The sequence below is a fragment of the Oryzias melastigma genome, linkage group LG23, assembly GCF_002922805.2.
Source record: "Oryzias melastigma strain HK-1 linkage group LG23, ASM292280v2, whole genome shotgun sequence".
In the NCBI taxonomy this organism is placed as follows: domain Eukaryota; kingdom Metazoa; phylum Chordata; class Actinopteri; order Beloniformes; family Adrianichthyidae; genus Oryzias; species Oryzias melastigma.
In genome coordinates, this window is record NC_050534.1 from 19361484 (window position 1) to 19377281 (window position 15798).

At 38.2% G+C, this 15798-nt stretch overlaps 1 protein-coding gene across 4 annotated transcripts in view; it reads left to right on the forward strand.

Annotated features, from left to right (window-relative positions):
• Positions 1 to 15798, forward strand: part of dgki (diacylglycerol kinase, iota) — an 86294-nt gene that overhangs the window by 43656 nt on the left and 26840 nt on the right. For all 4 annotated transcript variants that reach the window (XM_024284842.2, XM_024284831.2, XM_024284853.2 and 1 more), the window contains exons 2-9: positions 4890 to 4998; positions 6946 to 7041; positions 10291 to 10365; positions 10433 to 10489; positions 10570 to 10635; positions 10712 to 10780; positions 14400 to 14516; positions 14874 to 14948. In XM_024284842.2, coding sequence (XP_024140610.1) covers positions 4890 to 4998; positions 6946 to 7041; positions 10291 to 10365; positions 10433 to 10489; positions 10570 to 10635; positions 10712 to 10780; positions 14400 to 14516; positions 14874 to 14948 — 664 coding nt within the window. The remainder of the gene's footprint in view (positions 1 to 4889; positions 4999 to 6945; positions 7042 to 10290; positions 10366 to 10432; positions 10490 to 10569; positions 10636 to 10711; positions 10781 to 14399; positions 14517 to 14873; positions 14949 to 15798) is intronic.

Consider the following 15798-nt stretch of genomic DNA (forward strand, 5'->3'; position numbering starts at 1 on the left):
TTTATTTCACATAAGTACCAACCATTTGAAAACTGGTAATAAAGGAGAACTTAATAATTGCAGTTTGTCCCCGGATGGAATTACATGACACCTAGTCTTTTATACTTCGGAATAAAGTTGTAGAAGAAACAGCCTGGAGCGAGATTTGTGAGATTTGCACCGCTTTGACATTTCGCACCAAACCTCTTCCAACTGAAGGTGGCGGACATGAGCTAGTAACCAGAAGAAATAGGAATAGAAGAAGAAGCCCCTCCTTGCTTGTTCAGTGAGAACTCCATGGCCTAACCGTGCGTTCAAGAACAAGCGTTCTTAAATGTGCGTCACATTCCTGGTGTATCTGTAGCTTCAGTTGGGGTTGATCTATATTTGGGTTGTGGGTTTTGTGGGCCCCCCTGCCAAGACGGGAACAGGAACAGCAGTTGGGGAGATTCGCAAGAAGGCCACGCTACTCCGGATTCCCCCTGGTCCGCACCAATTCTAAATCAGATGCTAGGCAACAGTTGAGACAGCCTGCCAGTAGGGGCCCCCTGGTGAGACAAGGAACACCTGGTGGGAGCTGTAGCTGGGGAGATCTGGTGTATCGTAAGTGTATCGTGAAGTATCACAAAAAGTACACGGAAGGAGTGCACGCTTAAACGTGAACACTGCTAACGGTCCTTGTACAGTCTTGGTTGGATTGACAATTCGGTACGACTCGCCTACGTCACTCGTACTTACCCGTACATGTTGTGTAAGTGAAACGTGTCTAACTCTACGTGTCGTTAGGACGTCTGCCTTTGGTTTCACTGCAAGCTCTGGGATTTCAGTTCTGACTTCATCAACAAGGTGGTTGATTGATTCAGTTCAACTCCTGAACACAGTTTAGGTTTCCTGCACTTAGACCTGAAGGTTTCACATAAATTAGACAAAAACCAATGAGTCCAAACGTTTTAAATGGGCGGGGCTTCCTCATACATTCCTGTCAGACCCAGCTCCATGTGCGGCGCTCCCGGGTCAGCGTGGCATGTGTCCAGTCTCCATACGTCCTTGGGTCGGTGCCGCTGTCACCCACACAGAACTATTTTTAGTGCAGGAGTCGTGAGCGCATGCATATGCATGAGCGCGCTCAGGCCGTGTGTGCGGCGCCGCATCCTCAGGTTACACGCTCTGTAAAGGGACACCTCTTTGTCTCGGTGGATAAATTTAGACGGGCGACCACTGAAACTTTTAACAGCGAGAATCGGATCATCGGCATCTTCAGTGTCAGAGTGACTCGGTTATTAAACACTTTTCTGATCTCTGGATTTTAAAGATGTAAAGAGAACTCAAAGACTTTCTGTGTTTCAGATAAACTCACATTTCTCTGAAGGAAGTAAATTTATAGAGGATCCTTCCAAATGTTGAATCTAATCGTAACAGGTTTTTAGGTGGAAATATTTAGTTTTATTTTTATTTCTAAATATTTTTTTTTACAATTGCAGGGTAAGGTTTGTCGGTCAAGGACTCAACGGCTGTTACAATTGGGATTTGAACCCGTGACATGCCTATGGACAGACAAAACTAGTGAGAAACAGTCAGCAGAAGATTTGATGAACAAAACTGGTGTTTGACCCAAAAATGATCTGAAAAACTCGTCTATTTTAAGGCTTTACATCGATAAAAATGGGGATGGGCTATTTATCGGTGCCAGTATCGGTATTGGCTGATATTTGCACAATTTGAGTTTATCCGTATTGGACCAATACTAAAAAAAGTTCTTATAAAGAAACAAAAATCAAATCTAAACCTGATGTTCTTGTAGTCACTTACCGGTAAATATCAGTATCGGCACAAATCGGCTACATTTGTAGGGGAAATATCGGTTATTGGTATCGGACGGAGAAAATGATATCGGCCCATTCCTTGATAAAATTTACTGATTTGTTTATTCGTCTTTTAGTTAACCATTTGACTTGAAGTTTGTGTTTCCACCTGCAGATATTTTTAATTGTGTTGTAAAAATATCAAATAAAATGTTCAACTGTGAATGATCAGTTGAAATTGATATATTGAAAAGTCAATTAGAAAATCTAATTAAATTGTTCTGTTTACTGGATCATTTTTTACACAAATATACTGTAGAATAGAATATAAATACTTTATTCATCCCAAGCTGGGAAATTAGGCAATAAAATCAAATCATATTATTGGTCCATCCATCTTCTGAACTCGAGGTTGCTGGAGCCTATACTAGCTACTGTTAGGTGAAGCTGAGAATAGCTCGTCAGCACATTCCTCTACCACACACTCAGGGAATGATTCAGAGTTACAAATGGACCTAATGCACCAGGAGAACATGCAGACTCCATGTTAAAGCTGGGATTTGAACCAGGGCCCTCTTGCTGTCAGGTGAGGGTGCTAACCACTACACCACAGTGCAGTCACAAACTGCTGAACCAAGAAACCAGATGGTCTGTTTAATGTAAAATAACAAGCAACAGGAGTTTATATAAATATACTTCTGGAAAGTCCAGGGAGTCGTTTGTTTGATTCTCAGCATAAAAAAAAAAAAAAAACCAAAACAATCAAAAATGATGAAAAATTCAAGACAAATTAATAAAAAATGAGAGAAAATGCAGGAAGTGAAGTAGATTCAGTTTGTCACATGCATCTTAGCGTGGGTCCAGTACGGTGGCCCTGAAGTGCAAATCGCACCAACAAATAACTCAATGCAAAAACATTTTAAAGATCAAAACAATGATTTAAAAAACTAAACATTCAATAGAAATACAACATTATATTTTAGAAATCAAAACTCTGTTCCAAAAAAATAAAAATAAAACCAATTAAAGATGAATCGTTTCAGAAAACTAAAGTAATTTCTAGTAGTCACAATGAGATGTAAAAAAATAAAACAAAAGAAGAACTTTAACTTTACTTATCTTAAGTGTTCACTTCAACCTGTCGCACGTATATGAAAGTTTTCCTGTTCCATCAGATTCTGAATTTTTTAAATCTTTGAATTTTCTTTCCAAATTTCTTCTGAACCCTTGATTTTTGATGGCAAAAATATTTGATGGAAAAAAAAACCTTGCTGTATCTGTCTCACCAGAAAAACTAGTCGATCTAAGAGCACATCGATGTCCAGCCAATCAAATCAAGACACTGACGTGATGTCAGCGTCTGCTCCGTTCTATTGGAGCCCAAGATGGCAATCTGGTAGCGTACAGTCTAGTTTAATCTAGTCTGGTTCTTCCTGTCTAGTCTAGTCTAGTCAGGTTTCGTTTAATCTAGTCTGGTCAAGTTTGATCTAGTCTGGTCTAGTTTGATCTAGTCTTGTCTAGTCTAGTCTAGTCAGGTCTCGTTTAGTCTAGTTTCATCTAGTCTTGTCTTGTCTAGTCTAGTCTTGTGTAGTCTAGTTTAATCTAGTCTCATCTAGTCTAGTCTCATCTAGTCTAGTTTCATCTAGTCTCGTCTCGTCTGGTCTCATCCAGTATCGTCTTGTCCACTTTCATCTAGTCTTGTCTCGTCTTGTCTAGTCGGGTCTCGTCTTCTCTCGCCTGGTCTAGTCTTGTCAAGTCTAGTCTGGTTTCATCTAGTTTGGTCTAGTCTTGTCTAGTCTAGTCTAGTCTTGTCTCGTTTCATGTAGTTTTGTTTAGTCTAGTCTTGTCTAGTCTGGTTTTGTCTAGTTTAGTCTAGTCTTGCCTAGCCTAGTCTAGTCTTGTCTCGTGTAGTTTTTTCTCGTCTAGCCTAGTCTGGTCTTGTCTTGTTTAGTTTTGTCTAGTCTAGTCTAGTTTTGTCTTGTCTTGTTTAGTTTTGTCTAGTCTAGTCTAGTTTTGTCTAGTCTTGTCTAGTTTTGCCTTGTCTAGTCTAGTCTTGTCTTGTCTAGTCTAGTCGAGTTTTGTCTAGTCTTGTCTTATCTAGTTTTGTCTAGTCTTGTCTAGTCTAGTCGAGTTTTGTCTAGTCTTGTCCTATCTAGTTTTGTCTAGTCTAGTCTAGTCTTGTCTTGTCTAGTCTAGTCGAGTTTTGTCTAGTCTTGTCTTATCTAGTTTTGTCTAGTCTTGTCTAGTCTTGTCTTGTCTAGTCTAGTCTTGTCTTATCTAGTTTTGTCTAGTCTTGTCTAGTCTAGTCTACTTTTGTCTAGTCTTGTCCTGTCTAGTTTTGTGGAGTCTCCTCTAATCAATCTTGTAAATATGTTAGAATAACATCAGTCTTTATTTTTGTCTGGACACGATTGGTAAAACAAATTCACATGACTGTTTCCACAGTTTCAGGTTTTTTAATTTGAGTAAACCATCAACCCAAAATTTGATGAAAAGCTAAAAATGTTAAATATAACAAATTACAGAATTTTTGTTAGTTGATCCATTATTTGACTTTCTGTTGTGTAACGAGGAGAATTTCTGTTTTATTTTCAAAATCAGACTTTTTATGCAGATGTGACAAAAACAAACCACCTGATGATGAGAACTATCAGAGCAGGATCGTTTTTCTTCTCAAAAAGCTTCTTTCAAATGAAAACCACTTTAACAGAAAAAGCTGCATGTCGCTTCATTCGCTGTAACACATTAAAAGTGGAGAACCAAACGTATAATAGAAGAAAACGAGGACAGGAAGTCGGAGTGACAGTCAGACTGAAGGGAGGGACGTCTGCTGACTCATCCTCCAGCAGAACAGATCATCTCCAACTCTTTTTTTATTCCTGCAGCTGCTGTCAGTCTCTGCTCCAAGCTGTTCCCCGTCCTCCTCAAACAAATAACTCCAGCTGAGCCGGCTGAAATGTGGCCCGCCGTATGAATAATTAATCACCCAAATAAATCTCCAGTCTGTGGTGTTGGAGATGAAAGCGTGACTCTGCGGATTTTTGCACCGGCGTCAGCTCAGCTTGTAACTGCTGATGTTTAAATGTTGTGTGTTTTTCTGGTTTTCAGGAAGGCGATCTCCCGCTCCGGCCTCCATTACCTCGGCCCCCCCCAGCCGTCACTCCCGCCAGCTTCCAACGGGCCGTTGAAGGACCTGCGGACCTGCGTGGACTGGACGGTCAGACCTTCTCCTGAGCATTTTTTTTTCATGCAGACAGAATTGTTGGCTGAATCTTTTCAGCCGCCGCCTCGGCGGGAGATGTAATTTTCTCCTCCTCGGTCTGATCGCCGCAAAGAGATTCCTCCTGTAATCAGAGAAGTTTTCAGTCACGACGAGCAACTTCTTCTTCTTCTTTTTTTTTTGTTCTGCGAAGCTTAATGGATTTTATTTACCAAACCTGAGTCATTGAAATCCATAAAGCTGGTTTGAAATGTCGCAGAGCTGAAGAAAATGTCAGGAGGAAATGGAAACACGGCGTTAGACACAGAGATGTACGACTCAACTTCTAAACCACACTTTTCTTCACCCCGAATACCATGAAGCTGCTCTTGAAAATATGAACTTTTTACAGTTTTAGGCACATTTTCTTTATCAAATCTTTGTTAAAAGAACTTTAAAATCTATTCCACATGTGTCGCAGTCAAGGCCCGGGGGCCGGATCCGGCCCTCCGGGTAATTCTATCCGGCCCTCCAGATCATTTTATTTTACTGTTATTAATGGCCCGATGTTATCTTGTTCTGAGTTCTAATATAAATTTGACAAAATATATTTTTATGGAGAGTAAAATATTGAAAGTTAGCTAATATTTCAGCTACATGCTAGCTGTTTTGGCTAATTTAGACTTTTTTAGGTTGCTTTGGAGTTTAGTTAATATCTCAGCTACTTGCTAGCCATTTTTGCTAATTCAGGCAATTTTTCAATTTTTCAGACTGTTTCAGAGTTCAGGTAATATTTCAGCTACATATTAGCTGTTTTGGCTAACCAATTTTTTTTTAGGATTTATAAATATAGTTCATAAATATGTTAAAAAAGTTACGGCTTTAAGGTTTTAAAAAGTTAGTTTTAGAGTTTTCAATAAATGTTTATCTTGTTCGATCTAAGTTTATTCTATTCTATTCTATTGTTTCTAATGTTGTTCTTTTAACCTGGGCCAGTAGCAATATGTAAACATTAATTAGAAGTGGCCCCAAGATGGAGCCTTGGGGAACTCCACATATAATCTCTGTTGGTTCAGGTATGAATTCATCATTTGAGACAAACTATTTCATGTCCTCCAGTCACTTGAGGACCAGCACTGACACGTTTCCAGTGTCTGTATTCAAACGTCTCATTAGTGATGTCTGTGGTTCTGTCTGACTGGAAGACATCTTAACGATTGTTTCGTAATATGAGTTAATTAAACTGACAAAAAAACAGCTTTTTCAATTATCTTAATTAAAAATGGCAGGTTTAATATCGGCTTGTGGTTGCTCATTTGTGTCCCGTTCTTAGGTAACGGTCACGTGTCCCACCGTTTACACTGGAGTGGGTCTTTAAGGGTCTCCATACATAGAGAAAACAAACTAAATGTAAAGAAGTCTGACATTAAATGTTTAAAATTAACATTTTTCTCCAAATTTGATAGTAAATCAGGCTACATTTTTTTCAGATTTTGAAAAAAAGTGATGCACAAAGAGCGCTTTAACTACACCAGAGTCATGCAATAATAATGAACAGTAAATACAATCTGCTGTATTATTAATTGGAGGCTGGAGAAGAGTTTTCCCTTGAGCTTCAGGAGCACTTCCAGCACGTCATCGCTAACCTTTACTTCTCTGTGAGACGCAGCTCAGATAAATCCATAGAAAACCACAAATCTTTATCGGATGTGAGTAAACACGAGCCGCTTCATCAACCTGCTTTAAGAGTTCATCCTTATTGAAGTTTTCCTTCCACATGCAGCCAGTCGTCCTGCAGGTTCTTACTCATCACCTCTCAGTCTCTGAGTTTTTATGTCGCCACACACGAACTCGCCCAGCGGGAGCAATTACCTGCTCGACACAGTCGAGGCTTCGCTTCTGTTTCCCAGAGGCCTCGTGAAAGAGGCGGAGCTCTGAGGCGCCGTTTCTGTGTGTGACCTGCAGGAGAACGCGGTGAACGGCGATCACCTGTGGATGGAGACGAGCTGCTCCGGAGAGCTGTGTTATCTGGGGGAGGACGCCTGTCTGCTGAAGACAGCTGTGAGTGAAGCGGAGCGCAACTGGAGCTTTTATCAATTTAGAGACAAAAGAAAAGACAAAACCTGAGCTGGTAGTTCTGTTTATGAACATTAAATATAAAACAAATCAAAATTCTGTGGAAGACAAACGTTTGAGGCAGTAAATACAATAAAAAAATCCCTAAGTAAACAGGAAATCTTACTAAATGAACTATACAGTCAATAGATTTTATCTTTTTAAGTTTTTTTATGACATGTCAGCCTCCAATACAGAGCAGAGAAACATTTTCAATCAGTTTCCAGGAATATTTTGTCAATTTTCTATATCAATTTGATCAGAAATGTTCATATTCCTCTTTCTGTCAAGAAAGAAATAAACCAAAAATACGTTTTTTTCACGATAAATGAACAAAATCAGTACATCAGACACATTTACGAGTTTCACCGAGTGACGCTAAAATGGCCTCACGTCCTGTGTGCTCTACTGCCCCCTGTGGCCTGCTTGGATTATTACAATTCTTCAAAAAAATGGTTAAAGTGCTAAAACATTTAGGATCAGAATTCCTATTTTTGTGATTGTATCCACAAATGTTGATGCTCTCAATGTGTTTCAAGAATATATAAAAGTAAGAACTACAAATTAAAAAATGTGTAAATGTCCGTAATAGACTGTACTGGTGACCATAAAGTGACATGTGCTTATATATAATCAACCTATAATTAGGTAATCATATCAGTTATAGTGTATCAAACTATATATATTATTATATTAATATTATTTAGCGTCATGTTTCCATTTGACATCAAACTGTTGTAGCTAAGCAACAATTTTCTACTTTTTTTAAGGCATTTTTGGTAAATAATGCAATTCGCACTCTTTAATTTTTCATTTTCATTATGTTAAAAAAATCAAATAATGTATTAATAATTAGAACAGTGAGTGAACCTTAAATAACCTCCCCAATAATTTAAAAAAATGTCTAGTTTCTTTTCATAGGGAAGATCGACCGACTATACAGGACTACAAAAAATTTAGCAAACTTCCTAAGAAAACAGAGAACATTTTACCGAATAAACTATACTTAAACTATAGTTAAAAGATTTTTATGTTTTTAATTTTTTTCAGAAAACATTTTTAATCCAGGTTTTCAGGCACTTTTTTACTTCTAAACCCATTTTTTGTGTTTTTTTACACAGATTTGATCAGAAATGTTAATGTTCATGTTTCACTCAGTAAAAAATAAACTGCATCCACTGCTACCTTTTTGTAAATGTCTTGTGTGCCAAAAATACTTGTTTTTTTCACAAAAACAATAAAGAACAGAAGACAGGAGACACATTTACGAGTTTCACTGGATGAAAGCTGTTAGACTGATTTTATTATAACTCCATAACATTATTTTATTATGTTTAACTCAAAAAGCAAAAAGAGCTGAATGTTTGATTTAGGTTTCCTTTCAAAATAAGACTTCAATTAAAGCATCAAGGCTAGATTTTCAAAGTTAGAGCTTTCATTAGAATGTTTGTCATTATTTATTGAATTATAAGTTAATTGCCGTAAATGTAATATTATAATAATACAATACAATAATATTTAAACCAATACAATAATACTAAAATACATTTAATTTCTCAATAGTTTGACTTTTTAACCTAAAAATGACCTTAAAACAGAAACATTTCCAACTATGTGGTAATAAATTTTAGATTTACCACTTTACAGGCTAAACTCACAGTTTTGAAAAACATTTAAGGATTTATTCATTCATTAAAAGAAAAAACTCCTAAAAAATCACATCCAACAGAAAAAGTTTAGTGTATTTTGTGGGAGTGATTTCCTGCAAACGAACAAACACATTTTTTCTCTTTAAAAGAATGACTAAATGAAGCCGAATAAATATTCTGCTGGCTGTAATTTGGACTAAAAGCAGTTAGAATGTTTTCTGCTTCAGAGCAGCTACAGAACAAAAAAACTAAAGCTCACTTTAATCAAATACAAAGACAAAATCTGCAGAAGAAACGACAAAACCAAAGAAAAAGTTCCTGATTTGTTTTCCCCTACAGCACCATGTGATCTCCACGTGCTCTAAAGTGAGATTTAATCATAAAATAAAATTCAGTTTGACCGCCGTTTATATATTTTGACAACTGGAATAGAATCGGACCAGCAAACGCGCTAAAAACCTCCAGATTTATGTTACTCTGATCCTTCCGTCCACCCACTCGGTCCGATCAGGAGAAAGTCTCTGAAAGCGAGCTGAGGAGTAACCTTTGGTGACAAAAGTTTATTGATATGTCTAGACGTTCCCGCCGGCAGCAGGGAGTAGAAACGGCAGCAGAGCGACACGCTGAGCTCAGAACCGGCCAGAACGTTCAGTCTCTGAGTGAGACGAAACGGCGCCGTGACCTCGACTGGAGCCGTTTGGTTTGTCCGTCGGTGGGATGAAACGTTCCTGAAGCTGAAGAAGCTCAGGAGGAAAAATCTAAAGACGAAAAATCCTGAACATTTGATTTATTCTGGTAAACAGTTTATTGAGAATCAACATGTTTACATTCTTTAAAATTCATTAAGCTAAAGTCATTCTTATACTGGGAACAGAAATAATGATCACATGATTATACTTTATATTTATGGTTAATAAATAAAACAAACATATAAATAAATAAACAGGCAAATTAAAAACACACTTAAATAAATAAGCAATAAATAAATATTCACACAAATAAATAAACAAACATAAATTAAACAAATATATAAAAATATATTAAAATGAATTTACAAAAGAAAATGTTTGTAAAATAGAATATAAAAAACGATGCCTGAATTCATTCCCGATTATATTCAAAAAGTGTTCTTTCCGTTCGATGTGAGGCTAAATGAAGAATTTAATGCTTGTTGGAAATTATTGATATACAGCAAGAAACGGTTAAACTATAATCAATGTGTTTTACCTGAAATTAGTGTAAATTAAGCTAAATCAGAGCGACTGAATAAGCAGCAGATTCAGACAAAATTCCTGTTTTTGTCGTCAAACTTCAATTCTAAGCAAACATTATGAAATTTTCATGTTTCTGGAATAAAAGGAGGAGGAGTTCTCTTTAAAAATCTGTTGAAAAACCTCAAAAATGACCAAAATAAAAACCGTTTTATGAATCCGTGCTGTGTTTCTGATTGAAGACGATCGTCTAGCTCCAGTCTGAGGTCAAACCTGAATGTTTTTGAGACTGAATCCTCTCTTGTTGTGTCTGCGTGACCTGTGTCTCCTTCAAGAAGTCGGCCCCCAGGAGGAAATGCGCCGCCTGCAAGATCGTGGTTCATTCCGGCTGCATGGAGCAGCTGGAGAAGGTGAGTCAGCCGCGCGTCCGCGGACATGTCCGTTTCAACGTCACATGACGACCGCGTCTCCCTTCAGATTAACTTCAGGTGTAAGCCGACCTTCAGGGAGGGGGGATCCCGGTGCCTCCGAGACGTGAGTTTCCTCCTCGTGTTTCTGCAAACGGGACAGAATAACAGCCATGAAAGCTGATTTTTTTTATGTTTTTTCCCCAGAACGTGCTGAGGCATCACTGGGTTCACAGACGCAGACAGGAGGGGAAGTGCAAACAGTGTGGGAAGGTGAGTCTGCAGACGCAGACGCAGACGTGCCGACCCTCCGTCTGCAGACGCTCATCCCGAGTCTCTGTTTCCTCAGAGTTTCCAGCAGAAGTTCTTCCACAGTAAAGAAATCATCGCCATAAGCTGCTCTTGGTGTAAACAGGCGGTAAGTGAAGGTTTTGACTTTCCTGCTTTTCTGTTTAATTCAGATTTAAACCAATATTTGCATTTCTGATCATCTTTTGATTATTTTCAAAGTATTCCCAGTATTTTTTTTAATTATGATGATGCAGTTTTTAGCTAAAATCAGTAAACCTGATTGATTTTTTTTAGAAAACCTGAGTGGTTTTCCAGTACTTAGTTTCTGTAGAGCGGCAGGAGTTCCTCTAAATTTACCTCTGAGTAAGCCCCGCCCCATTCCTATCCTCCATCGATTCACCTGCTATCTCACTAGCTTACAGCTCCTCGCGATGGCGGTATTTTCTAGTCAGAACTCCACGCACGAATCAAACATTCAGTCAGACAAGAAGATGAATCCACCGAGAAAACGTTGACTGGAGAAAAGGTCAGTTTTTACCGGGCCTGGACCTGTCTATGGGGTTCTGATTGAGCAGCAGAGAACCTCAGTCAATCCGACAAAAACATCAGCAAGGAACCAGAAAAACGCCTAACAGTAGGGTTTTAATTTATATATATTTAAATAGGTTTATATTGTATAAAAATCTATCATTTTTATCAAAATGTTTCCTTTATTCTTCATTTATGCTCATTTTTTTGTAAATTTTGGTGTGAAAACATTTCTTTTAAATTAATGAAATAATTTTACAGTATTAGTTTGAAAAAACATGAATTTAAAATGTTCTTTATGGACAAACAGATTCATTTTAAAACAATATATATATATTTTTTTAACTTTAATCAGATCCCACTTTAAAATAATTTAAATTGTAACCTAATGAATTTTGTGTTTGTATCAGTTACGCCAGTCGCACTAATTCAAACATTTTTTAGTTATTACATTTCCAACTGATGCATGTGGGATGACTTCTCTGCAGCATTGTCACCATGACAACCTCTAAACTTTCAAAACCTCCAGTATTTTTAAATTACCTTCACATTTTTTACCTAAACAGGGTAAACTTTATTGAAACTGTGTGAAAGATTCAGTCGACCGATAAAAGCTGCAGGACCTTTTTCACTCAAACTTTCTGATGGATCTACAGAAACAAAGGCTCCTAAAGCTGAACGCGTCCGGCTGTAAGGCGCTAATGCACAGAGGTTTGACAGCTGGATCAGGTCCGCGCTGAGCTCCTGTCTCTGCTGACCAAAGTGGAGGACTCTCCGTCACGACGGCGCTTTGAAAACAGGCGGCTCTTTGTCTCTGCGAGGCGGGATCGCCGAGGTTCACCGGAGTGAGTCAGTCCTCCATCGCTGTCAGCGGGTGCTCACGCCGGAGCATCGCTTCTGTTTTATCCTCGCTTTAATCCATGACGTTTATCTGAGGAGGCCCTAAAATATCATTCTAAAACTCCTTTTTTATCTTTACATTTTACTTTAAATGATTTCATTTGACTGCTTTGAAGTTTTTCCACATTAAAAGCAGAGTTTGGTCTGAAAAGTTAAGACAGAATGAAAATCCAGTAACTTCTTTTCCAGTATTTTTTTTAAAGATTTTTTTTAAGTATTTATTCAAAAAGAAAAGTTCACCTTAATACATGATGTAAAAGTTGTCAAAGGTTTCCTTCAAGTCTTCAGCTTCTTTTTGTTCTCTTTTAAGTTTAAATTTGCTTTTTAAATAATTTATTGACTGCAAACTCAAAAACATGTATTACTTCATCTATTAAATCCATGATATAAGGTCATAAACATCCATTTTTCAGCTCCAAAACTTTTTAAAAATCCAAAATAGTAGCTGTAAAGCTTTTCTATCTTTGGGTTTAATCCAGAGACAGAGAAGGGGATTAGCGGTTTAAGTAGTTATCTGCTCCATCTTTTGGTGGAAAGTTCAAAATCTGAAGCTTGAAGCTTGATGTGCTGCAGCATAAAACCCGTCGTTAGCCTCAACTGTAAGAAAATCATCACTTTGGATAAGAGACTGCTGAATTCTGAACATTTTAACCTGTAGCTCCTTCAAAAAGATGGCCGCTTTCTCACAAAAATGGCCACTCGTTCACAAAGATAAACACTTTGCCTTAAAGACTATTGTTTCCTTACAAAGATGGCCGCTCCCTCTCAAAGATGGCCACTTCCTTTCACAGATGACCCTTCCCCTCACAAAAATGGCAGCTCTCTTACAAAAATGGCAACTCACATAGGTAGATACCCGTTAAAAGAAATTATTTTTTATTTTAATTTTTTGCAAAGATGGCCGCTCTTTTACAAAGATACTCTGCCATAAATCGACTGCTTTCTCACAAAAATGGCAGCTCCTTCACAAAGAGGGCGGTTACCTCTCAAAGATGGCCGCTTCCTTCACAAAGATGGCCGCTTCCTTCACAAAGATGGCCGCTTCCTTCACAAAGATGGCAGTTCCTTCACAAAGAGGGCGATTACCTCTCAAAGATGGTCGCTTCCTTCACAAAGATGGCCGCTTCCTTCACAAAGATGGCCGCTTCCTTCACAAAGATGGCCGCTTCCTTCACAAAAATGGCAGCTCCTTCACAAAGAGGGCGGTTACCTCTCAAAGATGGTCGCTTCCTTCACAAAGATGGCGATTACCTCTCAAAGATGGCCGCTTCCTTCACAAAGATGGCCGCTTTCTTCACAAAGATGGCGGCTCGCTCACATAGATGGATGCTCACTCAAAAAAATTACTTTTTTTTTTTTTTTTCAAAAAATGGCCGCTCTTTCAAAAAGACGGTTGGTCTTTGACAAAGATGGCAATTACCTCTCAAAGACGGCCGCTTCCTTACATAGATGACCGTTCCTTCCCAAAGATGGGCACTTCCTTCACAAAGATGGCGGCCCACTCACATAGACAGTTTTTTTTAACAAAGATGGCCGCTCTTTTACAAAGATACTCTGCCATAAAGGCGACTGCTTTCTCATAAAAATGGCTGCTCCTTCACAAAGATGGCGGCCCACTCACATAGATAGATGCTCACTCAAAAAAAAAGACTTTTTTTTTTTTTCAAATAATGGCCGTTCTTTCAAAAAGACGGCTGTTTTTTGACAAAGATGACCCCTCCCCCAAGAAGATAACCACTGTCGTAAAGACGGCTGCTCCCAAACAAAAAATGGCCACCCTTTTACAAAGATGCCGATTCCCTCTCAAAAATGTCAGCATTTCACAAAGATGGCCGCCCTCTTACTAAGAGGCCCACTCTCTCCGATAGATACTCACTAAAAAAAAATATTTTTTTCTTTACAACAATGGCCGCTGTTTCACAAAGATGGCTGGTCTTTGACAAAGGTGGCCGCTCCCTCAAAAAGATTAACACTTTCAGAAAGACGGCTGCTCCCACACAAAAATGGCCGCCTTTTTACAAAGATGGCCGCTCTCTTTCAAAGACATAGAGACGACTGCTTCCTCACAAAAATGGCGGCTCCTTCCTAAAGATGACCACTCTTTTACAGATTTGACTGCCTCTCAGATGTGAAGCTAAACTTTTCTGTAAAACAATCACAGCAGAGGTGGTTGCTATGGAGATCTGTAAGACGTACTTGTAGGTGGAGTTATGAAAATCTCCGCACATCTTCATCAGCTCAGAACGTTCAAAAGCGGAGGAGCCATCACCGATATGGTGGCTGCATCTCCAATCCAAATGTTTCTTTTTTTTTTGCAGTTCCACAACAAGGTGACGTGTTTCATGCTGCACCAGATCGAGGAGCCGTGTTCACTGGGGGCTCACGCCGGAGTCATCGTCCCGCCCTCGTGGATCATCAAAGTCAGGAAACCACAGGTACGTACGCACACACAGCCCCGCAGAAATAAAGTTCAGCCGCTGTCACTCTCTGAGCGTAATGAGAAATGACTTTGCAGGGTCTAAATTTGAACGACGGCCCGTCACAGACGGGTTGTGCGTGTTAACATGTGTGCTGTGGTTATGATGTGATCCGAACTGACACGTGTCTTATCTGTCTGAGGGAACTCGGAGCCGCTGTCTCTGTTATCACACACACAGGAACGAGTCCCACAGTCACGTCACATGCTTCCCTGCACTTTTAATCAGCATCATAACCGACACGGAGACACTGAACTAACCACTGAACTTGTGTGTGTGTGTGTGTGTTTGTGTGTGTTTGTGTGTCTACCCCAGAGCTCGCTGAAGAACTCTGCCAGGAGAAAAAAACGGACATCTTTCAAACGAAGGACGAGCAAAAAGGGACTAGATGTATGTAAAACAGTGCTCCTGTTGCATTACAAAGCCCCGCCCACTTTTTAGGAAAAATTTGTTCATAAAAAGTTTTTAATTTTTTCCTTCAGCAAAGAGACAGAAGGAGAAGATTGCACGTTTGTGTCTGCAAAGATTCAAGAAATGTGTTAATTTCCTTTAACTTTTATTTGAAGTTTTGAATTCGACTGCAGCTGACTAGCATACACAACGCTTTATGACTACATTACCCAGACTGCACCAGTCCAGAAAAGAACTGTTAGGAGATGATTTGGCTTTGTTCTCTTGCAATTTATTATCTCCTCAACTTTAATCTAGTAAACGTACGACTTTATTTCAGTAAAGTATTTTTTTTTTTAATTTGTGTCTTAATTCTTGCAAAATTACGACTTTTTCTCAAAAATTTACAACTTTATCCTAGAACAATTACGACTTTTTTGTCATAACTACCGACTTCTTTCTTGTAATATTACTACCTTTTTTCTTATAATTTAACTTTTTTTTCCATAAAATACGACTTTTTCACGTAAATTTAGTCCTAATTATAGGAAAATAGCAATTTTTTTCATGAAATGTTTTTACTTTTTTCTCACAAAATTACAACTTTATTTTAGTAAAGTTACTTTTTTTAAAATAAACTTTATTCTAAAAAAATACTAATTTTTCCTCATAAATTCACAACTTTATTTTAGGAAAATTACATTTTTTTTCTCATAAATCTTTGCGACTTTTTTTGTGTTGCTACAATTTTTTTTCTTATGATTTTATGACTTTTTTGTCATTAATTTGCAACTTTGTTCTAGGAATATTATAACTATTTTACCATAATTTTAAAACCTGTTTTTTTTTT